The 20,242-nt window shown below is 39.5% G+C and overlaps 1 protein-coding gene across 1 annotated transcript in view; it reads right to left on the bottom strand.

Annotated features, from left to right (window-relative positions):
* LOC126416141 (origin recognition complex subunit 5) overlaps positions 1-20,242 on the bottom strand; it is a 165,318-nt gene that overhangs the window by 77,994 nt on the left and 67,082 nt on the right. Inside the window, exons 2-5 of the mRNA XM_050083686.1 lie at positions 14,323-14,617; positions 13,987-14,158; positions 13,793-13,902; positions 7,728-7,914 (exon numbers count right to left, since the gene is read on the bottom strand). Coding sequence (XP_049939643.1) covers positions 7,728-7,914; positions 13,793-13,902; positions 13,987-14,158; positions 14,323-14,617 — 764 coding nt within the window. The remainder of the gene's footprint in view (positions 1-7,727; positions 7,915-13,792; positions 13,903-13,986; positions 14,159-14,322; positions 14,618-20,242) is intronic.

The raw sequence follows: 20,242 nt of genomic DNA, 5'->3' as shown, positions 1-20,242 counted from the left end.
ATTCAGATTGTGCGTTAACACGAAAACACACACACACACACACACACACACACACACACACACACAGTCATTGATTCCAGTGAGGGTGACAACTACTGTGTGTTGAACAACACATGCACCAGTCAGTTCCTCAGTTGGCGTCAAGTGGATGAGATTTTTCAATTACCTTGCATTGCAAGAATTGTAAGGAGGGGACTGAAAGTAAATGGACTTCTTGTATGCTAAAGAGCTGCGACAAAGCAAAGCTTGACCGATTATCAGATAATTGTCCACATGGGCTTTGTGGACGAGTATACTTTTAGTAACCAATCCACCCACGATCATTACGTAAGATTTCTCGAGGGAGTAGGGGAATTGATTTCATTAAGTCGTCGACAGTGTAGCGTGATGGTTTACTTCCCACCACACGTTTTCTATATTCATCCAAAGGTCGCTTGCATTTGTAGGGGCACATGGCAATGACCTTGTTACCTCTGCCCACATATTCTCTATCTGGTTGATGTTTGGTGATCGTGGAACAAACGGCAACAGTTTTATTCTCTCTTGGCCCTGAAACCAATCTCGCACTGCCGTGCTATGATGGATGGGTCTCTGCTCCTGTAAATAAACTGTTATCTCGTTAGTTCATATATTTATATTTAAATAACGTATTTGTAATAAGCACATTGGATTATTATTTTCCACAGTGTTTAAGAATTCAGGCCCTGTCATAGATAAGTGATCTGAATTCAACATTCTGATTAAGAATGTGGTTCACCCAGTCTATCATATGATGAGAGTCGTAGTCAGATATCCACATTAAGACTGACTGGCTGAATCCGATTAGGACGATCTTGTATCGAAATGAAATTACAGAAATCGGATAATTTGAACTTCTGTATTGCAACAATGCTGCGCACATAAATTCCTATGATGGAGCAACAGCTAGCAACTGTCTAAGAAAAAGTGAGAAATATGTCGACTAGCAGCAATGTAACGTAATTATAACCCATATTTATCTGATGGAAATATTGAATCGAACAATACACATCTATTTCATTGGAGGGAAGATACTCCATATCAGATTTGCTGATGACATAATAATAATAATAATAATAATAATAATAATAACAGTTACATTGCAGACCCATACACATTCCCTGATACACTTACACACGGAATAACATATCTGAAACCTAAAGATCAAGCAGACACAGCGAACCCAGCTAAATATCGCCCCATAACATGCCTACCAACAATATACGAAATATTAAATTCAGTCATTAAACAGAAATTAATGACACATACAACACAGAACAAAATGATAAATGAAGAACAAAAAGGCTGTTGCAAAGGAGCACGAGGATGTAAAGAGCAACTGATAATAGATGCAGAGGTGACATATCAAGCTAAAACTAAACAAAGGTCGCTACACTACACATACATTGATTACCAAAAAGCTTTTGATAGTGTACCCCACTCATGGTTACTACAAATATTGGAAATATACAAAGTAGATCCTAAATTGATACAGTTCCTAAACATAGTAATGAAAAATTGGAAAACCACACTTAATATCCAAACAAATTCAAATAATATCACATCACAGCCAATACAGATTAAGCGTGGAATATACCAAGGAGACTCATTAAGTCCTTTCTGGTTCTGCCTTGCTCTGAACCCACTATCCAACATGCTAAATAATACAAATTATGGATACAATATTACTGGAACATACCCACACAAAATCACACATTTGCTATACATGGATGATCTAAAACTACTGGCAGCAACAAATCAACAACTCAACCAATTACTAAAGATAACAGAAGGATTCAGCAGTGATATAAGTATGGCTTTTGGAACAGACAAATGTAAGAAAAATAGCATAGTCAAGGGAAAACATACTAAACAAGAAGATTACATATTGGATAACCACAGCGACGGCATAGAAGCGATGGAAAAAACGGATGCCTATAAATATCTAGGATACAGGCAAAAAATAGGAATAGATAATACAAATATCAAAGAAGAACTAAAAGAAAAATATAGACAAAGACTAACAAAAATACTGAAAACAGAATTGACAGCAAGAAACAAGACAAAAGCTATAAATACCTATGCCATACCAATATTGACCTACTCATTTGGAGTAGTGAAATTGAGTAACACAGACTAGAAGCACTCAATACACTTACACGATCACAATGCCACAAATATAGAATACATCACATACATTCAGCAACAGAAAGATTCACATTAAGCAGAAAGGAAGGAGGAAGGGGATTTATCGACATAAAAAACCTACATTATGGACAGGTAGACAATTTAAGAAAATTCTTTCTAGAACGAGCAGAAACTAGCAAAATACACAAGGCAATCACTCATATAAATACATCGGCTACACCACTGCAATTTCATAACCACTTCTACAACCATTTAGATCACATAACATCAACAGACATGAAGAAAGTAAATTGGAAAAAGAAAACACTACATGGCAAGCACCCGTATCATCTAACACAGCCACACATCGATCAAGATGCATCCAACACATGGCTAAGAAAAGGCAATATATACAGTGAGACAGAAGGATTCATGATTGCAATACAGGATCAAACAATAAACACCAGGTATTACAGCAAGCATATTATTAAAGATCCCAATACGACAACGGATAAATGCAGACTTTGTAAACAACAAATAGAAACAGTAGATCACATCACAAGCGGATGTACAATACTAGCAAATACAGAATACCCCAGAAGACATGACAATGTCGCAAAAATAATACATCAACAGCTTGCCTTACAACATAAACTTTTAAAACAACACGTTCCTACATACAAGTATACACCACAAAATGTACTGGAGAATGATGAATACAAATTATACTGGAACAGAACCATTATAACAGATAAAACAACGCCACATAACAAACCTGACATCATACTCACCAATAAAAAGAAGAAATTAACACAACTAATCGAAATATCTATACCCAATACAACAAATAAACAAAAGAAAACAGGAGAAAACATTGAAAAATACATCCAACTAGCTGAGGAAGTCAAAGACATGTGGCATCAGGATAAAGTTGACATCATACCAATTATACTATCAACTACAGGAGTCATACCACACAATATCCACCAGTACATCAATGCAATACAGCTACATCCAAACATATATATACAGCTACAGAAATCCGTGATTATTGATACATGTTCAATTACCCGAAAGTTCCTAAATGCAATATAACACATACCGTACAGTTAAAAGGAAGTGACGCTTGATCAAGGTCCGTGTCACTCCATTTTTAACCGGACTTAACGTCTGAGAAAGTGAAGGAAATAATAATAATAATAATAATAATAATAATAATAAAAATCCCGTATGGCCAATAGGGGAAACCCTCCCCCATATGGGTGGCACCGAGGAAATCAAATATTTGGGGTGAACCAAATACTAACACAATCCTGAACGCCTACTCAATCCGTTGAACCCAAAATCCAGACACATCTGAGTGAAAATTACCGCTACTCTGGTCACCGTCTGTTAGCTCAATGAGCTTGGCTGAAAATATTTGCTTCCAAAGGCTTCAACACCCTCTGCTCCTGTCCGATCCTGGTATCACCCAGGCCAAACCAATGAAACACAAGAAAACATGAACTATGAAAGCAAAGGTAACTTTACCCCAGGTGGTACACAACCTGGCCACCGATAGGCGGCAGTTGGATTTTTGCACTCTGGGGAGTCCAGGTTAGCACAGCAGAGAATATCGAAGATCTCTGGTAAATTTCCCTACAAGCAGAAAACATTCATTTGAAAACTAAACATCGATACATTGATCCAAACAAGAAACCAAAATAATCTCACAAAAGAAATCGTCCGCCAAAAAATTCTCATCCTTGCTCTTCAAGAACCATGATTAATTGACAATTAAAACTTGCATTACGGAAAGCATGGCATCTTCAAGAGCAAAATACAACAAAAGGTAGCGAAAGGCGTACCAATCTTCGGCACTGCATTTCTCGAACACAGATCTGTCATCGCGCCGCCGATGGTTTGCTTTAAACTCACGAAAATACAATTTACGCGAATTCTTAATTATCGCGAAAGGGTAGAATATTTGATGAGCCACTATGGAGGATGTAAGTTTGGATAGAAAGATCATTTTCAAAATCCAATATAAATCGTGTTGATTGAAGTAGCCTAGCAACCCAAAAGCTCATACGTGGTTATCAGCAGAAACAGTGTACTATTTTTCATGCACACGTTTACACTCTACAGAAACAGTGTAATATTTTTCATGCACACATTTACATCAAGGTATGGATGATTTGAGGGTGGGAAAAACATTTGATTAAATAAAAAGGAAAAATATAAAGAAGTTTATTCGTATATTTTGTTATTTCATGAACAGTGATATTTTCTTATAGTGGTGTAGAGCCTTATGTATTATAAATATTGTGACAGACTGCTCGCAAGAGCTCTTATTACAAGTCAAGTTTTGGGCCTGATTAAGAGCAGCTGGTTCTTAAAGTCTCAAAGGTTAAGTGAAAAATAATATCACATTTAAATAACTCTGCATCGAAACCCACTATCTTTATACTATATTAAGCTAACCATTCCGGTATCAGGTGATACTGTGGCCGTGTAGTTGTACGTTGTTGACAACAAATAGGTGAACATAAACATTTCTCATCCTCTGATATCGACGAGAGAAAGAAGAAACGACAACGACGACATACACGTATACGTATACGTGTACAAATAGTATATGTGGCACCTTGCAACACAACGGATGTCACGGTATATGTGGACCAGCAGTTTGTATCTAAGTTTAAGAAACTCTACGCTAAAGCATTCTTTGAGCATTGTTTTGAGCTGACTGAAGCTACCAGTCTCACTCTTGGAATTTTGGAAACATCCCTTCAATATCGTTGCCTGCGTCAAGATGATCGAAAAGGCATGGGAAGGGGTTACCATGAGAACTCTCAATTCTGCTTGGAAGAAGCTTTGACCAGAGTGCATTGTCGAATGTGATAGACATTTGAGTCACTGCCTGTGGAGCCTGCGGTCAATGAGATTGTGTCTTTGACCAAGAGCATGGGATTAGAAGTGGATAACAATGATATCTACGAGCTTGTGGAAGATCACAGCCAAGGAATGACCACTGAAGAGCTTATAGAGTTTCAGTGTGTTTCAAAGCAGGAAGTTGTGGAGATGAGTTCTTCAGAAGAGGAGGAGGAGGAGGAGGAGGAGGAGGAGGCAAAGCAGCAATCTTCTCGCGCAATAAGAGAAATCCTGAAAGCATGGAAATCGGTTGCATCATGCAGTGAAAACCATCACCCCAATAAAGCAGTGGCTACAAACGCTACAAATTTATCTGACACTAATTCTGTGTTACATTTTCGCCACATGATGCAGCATCAGCAGAAACCAATGACTATAGATAGCTTCCTAGTAAAAAGGAATTAGTTATGTATCGTGAATAATAAAGTACATAATACTGTATGTATAATTTTCTTTGAATACATGACATGGATAAGATAAAACTTTTAGTGCTTTTTCTGCATGGAACACATTACTATATTTTCCATTAATTTATATGGATAAATTATTTCACTTAACAAATGTCACACACTAAGAGTAAGATTCTGGAACAAATTATGCTTGCTATGTGAGGTTTCACTCTTTATTGACTATGGACAATGTATTATTGCCTCTTGTTTGTGTACTATACACTCATCACAGTTCTTGTCAGTTTACTGATGTGTATTATTACAAGTGTGAGTTTGCTATGCAGAAGCCGATCATCATTGTCAGAAAAGACTGGGAAAATAAATGTACAAATGTGAATAAACTTTGAAATCTAATTAGTTGGTACTGTGAAACATTATTTAAAATTTACTCATAGCACTTAGTGACTATTAACAGGACGCTGAGAGGAGACAATGTCTTACAGGGCAACCGTTCAGTCAGATCAGTAAACTTGCAAATGCGTTGTGTGTGTGTGTGTGTGTGTGTGTGTGTGTGTGTGTGTGTGTGTGTGTGAGTGAGTGAGTGAGTGAGTGAGTGAGAGAGAGAGAGAGAGAGAGAGAGAGAGAGAGAGAGAGAGGGGGGGGGGGGGGGTGCACTTCCAATTAAGCAAGTGAGTAATGGGAAGCAGGTTATTCATTATCTCAGCATGATTAAACATGGATTTGGAGCTAAAAGTGGGGTCTTCTGTGACAGACTTCTGCATAAGCAAGATTTTTTGAAGGAAAGAAGACAGATTTTAAGCATCCCACTGAAGTTAAGGTCATTAAAGTCAACCCACAAGCTCAGATGGGGAAGTTAGCCAGTCATGTCCTTTCCAAAGGAACCATCCAGGCACTTAAATTGGTTCTTACTCGAGTAGAGGTACTCTCAGGCATGAATAAGACATAAGTAGAGCAAACAGCTGCCTCAGATGCTATTCATAATATTGTTCCAGCTACTAGAGATTGTGAACCTCCTCTCACCTGTTCATTAAATGATAATTACTCCTCTGCTTGTCAATTATGGATTGTTTCATCCTTAGCATTATCTGATAATTAACTGGATGGTGTTCCTTTAGGTTCACTGACATATCAATGATTATTTAGCATATATTTTATCAAAAGTTAGCACTGAGTTATTAAAAAATATATATATCATACCACACAATTTCAATAAAACCTCAATTTTCATGAATGGTTCAATCTTGGATGACATTCCTTACATGCACATTATTATTCTATATTCTTCCAACATTTGACCACACAGTTCACTAAACTACTTTGCTACCTTTTGAATACTTCAACCAGGTGTTCATGAGTGACCACATCTGCAGATTCCTCTTCAACTAATGTTGTGCTGGCATGCACTCAAAAGCAAGCAATTGTCAAATTTAATGTTGAGCCCAGAGACTGCTAACCCTATGTTGTTGCACATAATAGAAGTTATATCTGTTCTTGCATTGATTCAGATGCATGAACAGTGATCTCCCAAGGGCAACAGTCAGTCACAGAAATGGGATGCATTAAATTACTGCCTGTGAGCAAAATAATTTCGCTAAATGAGCAGATGCCATTCATTATGGTCAAGGTTTGGATGGAAAGACCAGAGTGGAGACAGAGTGATGGAAATCATGGAGAGTTGTGTGGAGTATGTGTGGCAGCCAGAGAAACCAAATTTCAATAGTAAGTCCACTGGGAAGGATATCAAGTGCAAGACAAGATTTTAGGACAAGTTAGACTGAATTTTTTCGGAAGGGTGAAGGTCAGTTTAATGATCTAGGTAGAATGTGCAAGGATTCATGCTTGGACTGATGCAAGACAGAATTGTGGGATACGAGAAACCAAAAATTAGAAAGGAATGACGCAAACAGTATTAAAAAAGTGACTGCTGCAATGATAAGCAGAGAAATTGTTAATAAGGAGATGGATTCAGTTTAGAAGAGATACGGGATTTTGTTTAAAGATGAGCCCTTGAAAAGTTAAAAATGCAGTCATAAATAACAGTTTAGAAACTACATTTACTAGGATACAAAATGAGGCAAAAATAAAATAAAATGAGAGAGCAATAATAGGAAGTTAAATTATTATTTTAAATTATGCAAAATGGGATAATAAATATGGTGTGGATGGGTGCAGTAATAATGTTACAACTATAATTATTACTACAACAAATTTAGTTACTTCAAATTATCACTTACGAGATTCGAGGTCAATTTCACAGACCTTTAGTATACTGCTTGAAGTGTACTGGAATTGTTTCAAAGTATCCTTTTGCTGAGTGGAATTTTTCAGGAATAATATTGCTCAAAAAAATAACACACACATTCAAGCCAGTCAACTGCTTCAAACGATTAAAAGCTGGCAATATGGTTTTTGACATATCACGCAACCTTTCGCATTTATCGAGGACCTGCAAACAGTTTATTAAAAAAAGTAAATCTAACAGATGTCTATATTACTACATCATAAAATACTATATTATTAACTAGAAACACAGGATGAGATCATGGAGACAAATATATAAAAATGTGTGTAAATGTGTGTCTTGGAAGTGAAACACACACACACACACACACACACACACACACACACACACACAGAGAGAGACAGAGACAGAGACAGAGAGAGAGAGAGAGAGAGAGAGAGAGAGAGTTTTTGCTCCTAGTGCTGCAACCCACAATGGGAGTGGGTGGTTTGGAGCAGGAAGTGGATGGTTGTGGAGATGTAGTAACAGCAGAGGGAGGGGAATGATGATAGACGATATCTGTATGGGATATGGAGGGGCAAAGGCTTGGTCCTTCACAGGAAAACAGGGGGCAGGGTGGTGGGCTTTTTGGAGAAACACTAGAAATACTGTTCTTTGAAAATAACTTATAACTTGATAGTTAAACCATTGGAGGGGACATGAAGCCATTGCTCAGCTAACACCAATGACGAGCCTGTTTCCCTTCCACACCATGAATAGGCTGGCAAGTATACTGCAGCCTGTTGTCACCCAGTCAGTACACAGTACCATGTGCTGGTGAACAACAGCTGCTTCTGTGTTCCTTTGTTCTTGTTGTGAAGCATAGTGTTTTAAAGCTGTTGCTGTGAAATAGTGTTATCATATTAGTGATGTTTTAGCAGCAGTGTGATGTGTCTAGGTGAAGTCTGCCACAAAAGAGGTTGTCCAGGAACATGTTTGCCAGCTTCAGTGATATCGAAGGTTGGAAGGGGAATTACAATCCACAGAGACAGCCATAAATTTGTTTGTGCATAAGTGCTCTGAACTGGAGTGCAACAGCAGGAGTACGATTTTAGATATATAGTGAGTTGTGGACAGATATTCATAAGTCGATAGTGTTGCAGGTTGGAAAGGAGGAAGATGAGAACAACTAAGCATTACCTGGTCATACTCTCCTGGAAACACTGGGCAAGAAAAGAAGTTATGATAGATGGATTACCAAGATGAACACATTACAACAGGTTGCAATACTCAGACATGTATGGCTATCATCACTGCAAGGAGTACCCTACAATAAACTAGCCTCCTGTTATACTCAAAGAACTGTTTATGGAAATGAGTCATCTCTTTGAAAATGTCTTCATGAGCTCTTTTTCTGGTACAAATTGTTTTTGTATCTAAAGTTTATAATTGGGAGAAGTGATATAGTGGCCTGGAGATGCCATTATTTGCATGCTTTCAGAAGTTTTCATTTGACACCATCGTGTGACTTTACGAGATGTGGGTTAATGTGTGTCACATTGCCAAGAGGTAGGACAGACCGCACAGCCAAAATAACAATGAAAGCTTTAATAGCAAAGAATGGCAGGATAATTGTCCTTCATGCCAGTTCAGCTTCATTCCAAACTGTTTATTGCTGTTTTGTTCCTGAAAGGAAGGTGATTATCACAAGGAAATGAATGCTCCAATGGTTTCCAATTTGCTGCTATAAAATATTTCCCCAAATCCTGGAATAGTAGTGGATAATGTTTCATACCACTCCATTGTGTTAGACAACGCTCTGAAAACCAGAGAAAGAAAACAATGATAGCCAAGCTGGGTGAATAAGAAAGACAGGACAAAATTTCATATTCTGAAAGGCTCACTGTTTGCCCTTAAGAATATGCCAGTGTATCGCTCTCCTGCCATCTCACTTGGCCAGCTTCCTGCAATAATTTTGCTTCATAACCTCCCTCACTGTAGCCATGAAAATCTTTTAATATTTTCCAGCAGTTTTCTATTCCATAAGACACAGTGTGTCATTCTTCAGATACTTTGGCAGTGGTATTTCTGAGTGCATCCATAGTCTGTTCTGCTCCACATCTCAGTTTCATAATGTTATAGCCAACATTCAGACATATCAATGAAATACCTGAAAGTCAACAGGATCAGCTGCAACATTTTTGGGTCCTGCTTTCTTTCAGCTAATATTTTTCTCCAAATGTTAGCAAGTGGGATACCCACTGGGTTGAGATTTGTGAGTTATTTTTAAAACCTACTCCTAGGTAACGACTATCTTCTACATCATAGATTTCATATAAATGCAGTTGCCTCCAAAACCAGTGTCTCAACTTTTACAGCAAGTTTTGTTTCTTCTAATAAAGATGAACTGTCATTTCTTTGAGTCATATTTCATGTTATTTTGCCCTCATTGGAAATACCTATGTCACTTAACTACAGTGCAGTGTCATACTTTGGCGTGTAGCCTCCAGAAGTGACGACAAGCTCATCAGGAAATTACACAATGATTTTTGCTTGGAAAAAAAAAAAAAAAAAAAAAATGTGTAGACTTCAATAGAAGTCAGTGGAGGACCAAAATGATAAAACTTGTGCAGCCAGTATAGCTGGGTATGTGACTGGTCCACAATGTAAATTACCAAGTTATTCCTTTTTGTTAAACCCAATGAAACAAGCTTTATGGCCACACCTCAAAACTTGTCTGGCATTTTGCGGAGGGAGATACATATAAGCAGATCATGAAATGGCACCAGATTTATAATTAAAAGATCATAATTTGATTCAGAAGTGCAAATGTGACAGCATGCATGAAGCCTAAGTGTACTTTTCTTTGCTTGTTCCACTGACTGACACTTCTTGGATGCCAATGGGAAATGATTGTCAAACACAGAAAACTTCACGTATTTGACTGATTATGAAGAGTCACTGTGAAATGCCAATTATTGGCAAAGCGGTGGTCTTTTATAAAGATCACATAACAGATTCCATACTCCACATAACAATGAATGTTATGATTTTCACACAGGATAGTCTTTCAAAACCAAATACTCTGTACCTATGATGAAGCCATGACAGCTCAAATAAACACATTGTAAGCAAACGAAGACCTGCACCAAGGGTGTTTTTAGAATGCTTACTGCTTTGCTTAGCATCTCTCATATGTTCAAGTAATGTATACTTCACAGATATGAAAACCAAAATTGTCCCTAAATATTTTGGGGCCACAAAAGCGTCCCCTACCTAAAGTTAAAGGGAGATTAAAAACTGCATGTTTGCATTTAATAGATCTTTAAAGATAGTCTAAATAAAATGGTGGTGCCTGCAAACTAACCAGTTGCAAATACAAAGTAACATCGCACCACTATGTGGAGAGAACTATGTGGGGATGCGGGAAGGGGGGTGGGGTGGGGTGGGGTGGGGTGGGGTGGGTTGGGGTGGGGGGGGAGAGGAGATAGTACTAAACAGGGTCATGAACAAAATAGTTTCAATAGCTTGTGCACAGCGCAGAGACAGTTATACTTCACACAAATGCTCAAGGAATGCTGTTCTCATTTCTACACCAATTCAATAGCATGTGGTTTTTTGTCATGTGCACTTTTATCCTGCGATAAGCATCATTAATATCTATGAACTCAGTGGCGCTCTCTCTCTCTCTCTCTCTCTCTCTCTCTCTCTCTCTCTCTCTAATCAGCTACTTTGTTAAAATGTAGTACATTGTAGTTTGTACAGTACAAGCACCACATACTGGAGGAGCCTCCCACTGGAGTTTGAAGACAGGATTTAACGGACAGGGTGCTGTTTCGTAGATCAGAGCGACTTCATTCCATCTGAGTGACCAGTATGACATATGCCCAGACCAGATGGGTGTCTTTAATGACTGCATCTTATTTTCCTCCTCACTGCCTGCCACTCCTCCTCCCACAGCTTCATTGCTTTTCAGCTCAATAGGAAGATGACACCGTGCTGGAGAATAGTATATTGCCTCACATTAAGCTCCCTGCAGGCCACCTTATCCACTACATCTGCTAGCTCATTTCCTTGAAATCCTGCATGCTCTGGTGACCAGCATAATGATACATGTTTCTTCTAGGGTTGAAGGAGGGAGCAGTTTGTCCTGTACTATATGGATTGTTTTCTCTGCTGCCCTGCAATGTGTGTAGGGCAGATCAGAGCAGATGAGAAACTTTAAGCTTTGGTGACATCTCATCTGCTCCAATGACTTCAATATCACAGTGCTCCAATCTAAAAACAGGGAACTGGCCCCTTGTTTCAAAGTAATTGTGCATACCACACCGAAAACCTGGATTTTTTTTAAACATCAATTTAAAAAAACTCTGGGCCTCTTAAGTTAATGTCGGCTTTCATTGCAATCTTACCATAAATATCAGTATCTTCCACAAGTATTTCTACAAGAAAAACCTTTGTACTAATGGAGTACATATCCATAAAACTGTGTTATTCACTAACAGATATTAGAAAGATTGTAAAAGTGTGTCACCAATAGGATGACCTGCCTCCAACAGGGGGTAGGAACACATTTTGTATTCTTGGTGCTCTCACGAGGAGTCACTGCCCAATCCATATATTTCAGAGTGATTCTTCTGATAACCCATACATCATACATCCACAGTTGAGGTGGGATTGAAGAACGGATCAATAAAACTAAAGTGGATACATTCAGTCTTCTGCCAAGTCCTGCAGCCATTACATTTTAAAAATATTCAGCATTTCGAAAAACCTTACTTTCAAAGACCTCAAATGTGGCAGCCAAGTAAGCTTTCTGTCAAAAATTATGGTCATAAAATTTCATAAAAATTAAAACCAGAGTACAAATGGTCAAGAAAGACATACATAGTTAGTTTTCTCAGTCAAAAATTTAAAACAAGTTTTATATGTCCATTCCACCTGACTTCTGATTGTCAGCTGCAGCTGGTGTGAGGTGCTTGCAAGAATAGTAGATGATCTACGAATAGAAAAGTTGTCCACACAGGGAGCACCGGGCTGGACCCATTAACTGTGGACATGTTACTGTTAATCACAATTCTAAATGTTGTCACACTTAACACACACTTGAGGTACATCTTGTTCGAAAGAAGAGGATGACGTACTGCTGTCTGAGTATTTAAAACAACAGAGGAAAGGAGGGATTGTAGGAATACTGGTAGACTTCCCTGGACGCCCCATTCTTGGAGCTGTCCAAGGCTATTATGCCACCAAGTAGTATCATAAGCCTTCTCAAGACTAAAAAGAATACCTAGTAAGTAATGCTGGTAAGTGGAAGCCTGTTGTATAGCCACCTCCAGCGGCATTATAGCATTACATTATCAGTGCTTGCTGAGTATCTTCTGAACCCATACTGACTAAGGAGCCACCTGCACTCCAAAATTCACCAGGGCAGTGTGTGAACATTGCTCCAAAGTTTTCTCTCAGAGTCAGTGAAGACAACATAGTGATAACTATTTGCACATGTAGGGTGCACCCCAGGTATTGAAGAGGATATTAAAATGGCTTCCCTCCAAGAGTCATAAAATTGTCCTATTTCTCTCAGATCAAGCTAAAAAGGTTGAGAAGTATTTCTTTACTTCTCCCTGTGGGTTGCTGCATCATGCTGTAGTCCAGCCTACCACGAGAAGACGATTTATCATGAGCCATAAATAATGCTGAATCCATTTCCCACATGGAGGAGGAACAGTCATCTGCTTTTTCATTGGTGGAACAGAACACTCGTCTCACAGATAATTCTGTTGATCTGGAAAATTGGATACTGACTTTCAGTGGTGGTAATTCTGGCAAAATACTTCAACTCTGTGGACTCAGATGAGACTTAATCTGAATGTGACTACCATCAATTTAACATATTTGATAGACAAACAAATCTGAGTGCGATGGGGTGAGCATACAGTGCGAACACGAACAGTGAATAAAAAGAACGATACAAAAGCATTTTATACGTGCTCTAGTCAAATGTAATGAAAAGGAACTAATGACCACTATATTTAATTGTTTATAGATAAGAAAAACAATAGTGAAAGAGATCATCAAATAAGTCTACAAAATAAATACTTACAATAATAAAACTGTTGCACTTCATTGCTGCCTTGAGATTTAAAGTAAAGTCCAAAATATTGTCACAAGATGCATATGGTTCATAGTTATTATCAACAGTCATATGATGTTCTGTAAGAGAAAAGACAATTGGTAGTTGATACCTAACTAAAAATTAACTTTTGCAAGTACTGTCAGCTAATAAGTTTCGAGTACCTGCAACAGCATTCAGAATGCTCATGTACAGTAATTTTGGCATATAACATTGGACACAATCAATGACAACATGTCTATATTTCAGCTTGTCGAGTATGTTTTGCAGTACAAATGACTTTCCTGTTCCAGAATGTCCATAAATAAATATGCTTTGGGGTAACTGATTTTTACACTGAAAATTAACAATGCATTTAAAAACAAACATACAGAAAAATATGTGCAATTATAGGTTTGTGTACATTTAACAAGGAAAACAACTTATATAGATGTACAGACTGCAAATGAAAAGACAAAATAAATTTATCTCCCATGACAGTTTGCTAATAGTGGACTAACCTGGCCTATGAGACCTAAAATTCTTCTAATTTCATCTTGTCTACAGAGTATATTCTTTGTTAACTCTTGTTCTACTTCACATTCACATTCTTCTGAAATATGCTGAAACCGTTCGCTTTCTTGTAGCATAACTAGTGGATCAACTTGATCAGTACCCCCAAATCCCTCCGGAAATGTTGCAAAATCATTTTCCCATTCTTCCTTGTCAAAGGTGGGACACAATGGGCCAACATCTTTTGCAACTTTTGCTTTGTTTTTCTTACTGCTTTTCTTAAATTGTGACTTCATCACATCCCTGAAAATTAACATACACATGGCAATAAAAACAGAAAACAAGTTTAGTTTTAGTGACAATAGTTAAAATAAACAGATCTCAAAACTATAATGAGAAAAGTTCTGGCAGAATGGAAATAACTTACTTTTGTTTTCCTTATCACCTTTGTTCACACCCACACGCATATGCACACCCACCACAACCACAACCACCACAATCACAACCACCAGTCCCGACCAATGTGGTCACATGTGACTTGTGGGACCCTGTAATATGCTTCGAGTTATGGACAACATTTTGTGTGGACATGACCCCCAACCAACTGCCCACCAGAATAAGTGGCCATCACAATTAACCACACAGATGGAAGTTATCCTTGGAACAACACATCCTTCACTCCTGTAATCTTCCTAGTCTCAATGTCCGTTAACCCACTATCCCCAAACCCTCTACTCAACAGTTTCCCACTTCCTCTGTCCTGACACCCTCTTCCAGTCCACACTCCCACGTCATCTTCACCGACCAATGCATGTCATTCAGTCCAGTGTGCACACATTGAATGTCTAGCTCATATATCTACCACCCCTCTCTCCTGCATTCCTATCCTGCACACCAGCTGTCTCCCTCCAAGCCTCTAACTACCTATACCCAATTCCTCCTGTACTCCAGATCACTCTTGCTCATCAAAGGTCCTTTTTCAAAAGATAGCAAAGCATCATGCCATTGTGTGTGCCTGTTGATAACTCCACACTTTCACAATTTGGTGAGTGGTCTCTTTTACTCCTGAATAAAGACCTCACATCTACATCAGTAACCAATCAGGCTGTCCATAAGCCAACACACTAAAAAGTTTTTAAGTATATTTCTCTAATTGAACAGACCAAAAGCGCTAACACATGAGATTTGTGGTGTTTCATAGTGGGTATAGCTTGATATCCTAGGTGATTCTGTTGCTATTATTATTCAATATCTCTCAAGAAGGAAGGCGGAAGGTTGAGAAATACAGAGGCGGGGGGGGGGGGGGGGGGGGGGGGGGGGGGGGGAGAGGAGGAGGAGGAGGAGGAGGAGGAGGAGGAGGAGGAGGAGGACGTCATAAGGAGGAAATCTTTGGGTAACATTCTACTGCCATTGTAGCCTTGGTGTTGATTTGCTAATACAGAGGAATGAAGTGTTCTCTGGGTCCTTTTTGTGCCACATTGTGTGTTTCTGAAAAGACAGAGACAGCTAACACGTTTCTGGACAGGAGGAATGATGTGTACTGGCAGGGTATGAAGTTTTTGGGATGTTGGTGCTTCTGCTGCTCAGTTTTGTGTCACAAAAGTTTGACTGGCGTAGGTATAGACACCAAAGCAAACCATATTTACTGAGACAGAACAGGGACAGAAAGATGATAGGTATGCCTCTTGATGGCTTTCACATGCACAGAAATATGAAGATGTCACACATAAAGAGGTGGAAATAAATGACAAGGAACATGGCTTAGAATGTGAAGCATGATCTTTTGAATGCAACATCTGAGAATTATCTTCAATACGAATTATGAAAAATAAAATTTTGGCAACTGATAAACCCCAGCCAACAGCATATCTAGTACATATGGTGAATTGCTAGTAACTTACTTACCCTGATGGCAATATATGTGACCTGCACATGTGTTCCTTAAGTTTGATGTTTGTTGTTCCATGCATCCATAGTGCAATGGACATTAGATACATATGTAGACTCATAAACTTTTTCTTCTCTAGTTGATCTATGAATAGCAGATGGACACGATGAAAAAGACTCCCAAATAGTGTGTGCACGCACTACTGCAGGAGAAAAAATTTGTCTGTAAGCTTTAATATATTATCGGTCTTTGTCATTGTGCCCATCTGTGATTCAACACCTCATCTATATGGAGATTAGCAATCCAATCTCTCCATCCAATTGTTATTCCAAGCTTTACAAATGGATGACTATCTACGATCCATAAGCTCAAGGAGGAAAACTGCACGGTACAGACAGCTGATGAAGATCTTAGTTTTGAGAATACATCATATCATCTTAGAATGCTGTGCTTTTCATACTGACAGATGGAGGATGCTTCAAAGGCAGTTCATAAAACCATACTTTTTTCAATATCTGTAGGTTCCACTGCCTGCCAGTCACCAACAGTGGGAGAACTTTAAAACAAAATGCCAATCTGTTGGTTGAACATTCAGCCTTATTTACAGACATCTGGAATAGAATTCACAATGACAATGCTCCCACTACAATTTAGACCAGCCACCAATGGCACTTTAAGATAAATATGTCCACTGAAAGCTACTTTGATTTCCTGGTAGGCACATAATTTCTCTCAGCACATCTTCTGGTGGTTGTACTTTATATCGAACTTTAATCCCGACTGTCGATAGAATGTGCCACTGCAAATAAGAGGTAGCTTGTGTTTTCTGTTTTTCTACTTGTTGCAGCTCCAGTACCTTTTGTAATACTGAGAGGTGCAATGCAAGGACTTACCCTGACAGCTAAGTAAGTGACAAACAATTACATGGCAACTGCAACCCTCTGGATTACCTATGAGGACCACCTAAAACAACTGGTTCATGCAAAGACACACTATCGACATGTCATGGGAGGATGTGAAACCATTGAACAAGATGCACCCTGTCCAAACCTTAGAACATTAATATGAAACAGAAGAGAAGTTAACAGTGATTGTGTGTTAAGCCCAACTGAGGGAAGAAAGAGCTAAAAACAGGGACTTTCACTTGGAGGAAGGTCAAAAAAATACACCATACAGATAATAGAGGTCCTGAACAGAAGATTAAATGTCCTTTGCCATATTGCTATGGTGGATAAAAAGTAAAATGCGGTAGACAGCCCATATGTCAGTTGCTAAAACAGTTGATAACTCAGACAGAAAACATACATTGAAGATAGCAATGGGGCCCACAATGACCATCTGCTGCAGTCAGGCCAGAAATTGGAGAATGGAAATTGGTCAGAGAGAGTCGTTGGTGGTTGGCCCACATAATAGAAGAGGGAGTGGTACTGTTAAAAGAACTGTTTTAAATGAAATCCAGATACCTTTTTCGCTATCCTGAAGAATGTGATGGCACTGTGCATGCAACTGTTTATAACAAATGCAGTTCACCATCATAGGACGATGGTTAAAAACGTGGAGAGCACATCTATGCACAAAAATGTGTCGCAGCACGGCTCGGTCCACTAGGGGACCAGGACACCGAGTGGTAAATATGAAGTGCGAGTAATGGAACGTTCTGTGGCGGTAAAGATAACATTTGTAAGGTATGCTACCTGGTCATCCGGACAGGCAAAATGTTATTCATTGAAATTTCCCAGGGAGGCAGTTGGTCTTAGAAAGCTGCCTATTGGGTTTACACATAGGTGGGGTAGGAGTCAGCAAATGGATAGCACATGGGAAATGGTCACTTGAGTACATGTCAGAGAGAACTTACCACTCGAGATGACTGCAAGCTGGGCAGTGCGAACTGAAAGGACCACATAGGAACAGGTGTGGGTGGCATCTGAAAGGAATGTGGGGGCTCCAGTGTTAAGACAGATGAGGTTGAATTGATTGAGAAGGTCAGCCAAGAGAGCACATTTCAGACAGGTTCTGGAAGAGTGTCAAAGGGCATGTTTAAGTTGCCGAGCAGCAAAAAGTGGTGAAGAGGTGCCCAACAAGCTGGAGGAATTCTGCCCTAGGAGAGATGTGGATGGTACAAAGAGAAAAGATGAAACGAGGAAGGAAAATCCGGACTACAACAACTTGCAGCCAGGTGTTCAGTGAGATGGTTTGACTAAGAACGTCACCCCAGATGAACAGCACGACTCCCACGCCCCCCCCCCCTCCCCCAAGATGGAATGTTGTCCTTGGTGGGAAGGTCAACGTAGGCAGGAAAGAAATGCACGAGGTCAAAGTGGTTACGAGGACACAGTTTTGTTTCCTTGGAGGCAGAAAACAAGTGGACGCTGTGATCCCAAGAGCAGCCATAATTCCTCCTTGTTGGATCTAATGCCACAAACTTACCATTGGAGAAGAGACATGATTGGGAGGGGAGGAGGGGGAGGGGGAAGGTGAGGGCAAATGCCAGCCTTCAAAGACTCACTGCTACAGGGCGTAAAGTCTGAGGAACTTGTTCCATGAGATTTACAGAGGCATCAGCATTCTCACTCGGTTGGCCTGCAGATTCGAGGACAGAAGAACTGTTGGTGGTGTGCAGCGGCAAAACATGGGTGGCCAGGTGAGGATATCACGCAGCGGCACCATTGAAGAGGCTCTCTGAGTCTGCAAAGGAGAAAACTGTTTGTCTTTGCTTGATTTCGTGGAGCCTTTGTGATTGGCATACGAAGACTTAGATGTCTGCTGACTGCATGGATCTAAAAAGTTTTCTTAGGAGCATTCCTTCTGTCCTTTCTGGCCTGTCGGTTGTGTAGCTGTCAATTTTGCCCTCGGAGGTGAAGATGTGTTGGCTTGTTGTACATCTGGAGGAGATGGAGATGGGGATGCTACCATGACACTGGGCAATTTTACAGCCACGGTGCTGAATTTGAGGTCACAAGTCTGCGTGACTGTGTCCTTCATTGAGCAAGGTGTAGCAAGGACAGTACTGTAAGTGCCAGATGGTATAATGCAAGGCTTTCAACTAGCCAACAACTTGAAAGCAACAACTTACAGCACTTTTTCCTTCACCAGTATTTCCTGGATGGCCCACTCCTTGAGATACACAGAGCATTCTCGGGATGAGGCTACATGGTTGCCACTGTGATTGACATGGGGAAAGGAGGCAGGCAATTGCCCTCATGAACATCCCTATCAAATAGAACACATTTGGCCATGTTTTGACAGGATATGAAAGTATGGTTGTAATATTGGCACTGGTAGCAGCGCTTTGGGTTTCGAATGTACAATCTTACTGTGATGACTTCATATTGTTTTTTTGTTGTTTTGTTTTAGGGAGCAAACAACAACTGGGGTCATACACGTCCAAGTCAAAACTATACAACACGAAGACAGAGAGGAGTTAAAAAATGACTATATGTCAGTCCCAACTGACATAATAGAAGACAGTTAAAGACAGGCACATGGAAAAAGGGCTACAAAAAAAAGACACCATACAGAAACAGAGGTCCAAAACTAAAAATTAAATGGCCTTTTCCATATTGCTTTGGTGGATAAAAAGTAAAACATGGTCATTTGCTAAAATGGCTGATAAATCAGATGGCAAACCCAAGCAGGAAAATAAACGGTTAAAAAATGGGCAGTCCATCAGGAAGTGGTGGACAGTTAAAACTTGGGCATAATGTGTACAAAGTGGTGGGGTGGCGCCAATTATCAAATGAAAATGGCTAAAAAGGCAGTGCCCAATAAAGAGCCCACTTAAAATGACCTCCTCATGGTGGGAGGGAAGAGAGGAAGTTGTCCAAGCCACTGGGAGAGGCTTGGACGGAGCTGGTTGGTTTGTGTGATTAAAGGGACCAGACTGCTACGGTCATTGGTCCCTTTTTCCAAGTACTAAAAACACCCACAGAGAATAAAAAAGATTAACAGAAGAAAGCACAGATGACACAGAACAAGAGAAACCGAGACAAAGACCAGACAAAACGAACTAAAATCACACAGAGTGCGACGGTGGTTGGCCG

The sequence above is a fragment of the Schistocerca serialis genome, chromosome 8 (assembly GCF_023864345.2).
Source record: "Schistocerca serialis cubense isolate TAMUIC-IGC-003099 chromosome 8, iqSchSeri2.2, whole genome shotgun sequence".
NCBI classification, from domain to species: Eukaryota; Metazoa; Arthropoda; class Insecta; order Orthoptera; family Acrididae; genus Schistocerca; species Schistocerca serialis.
This window is presented reverse-complemented; position numbering and strand designations above follow the sequence as displayed.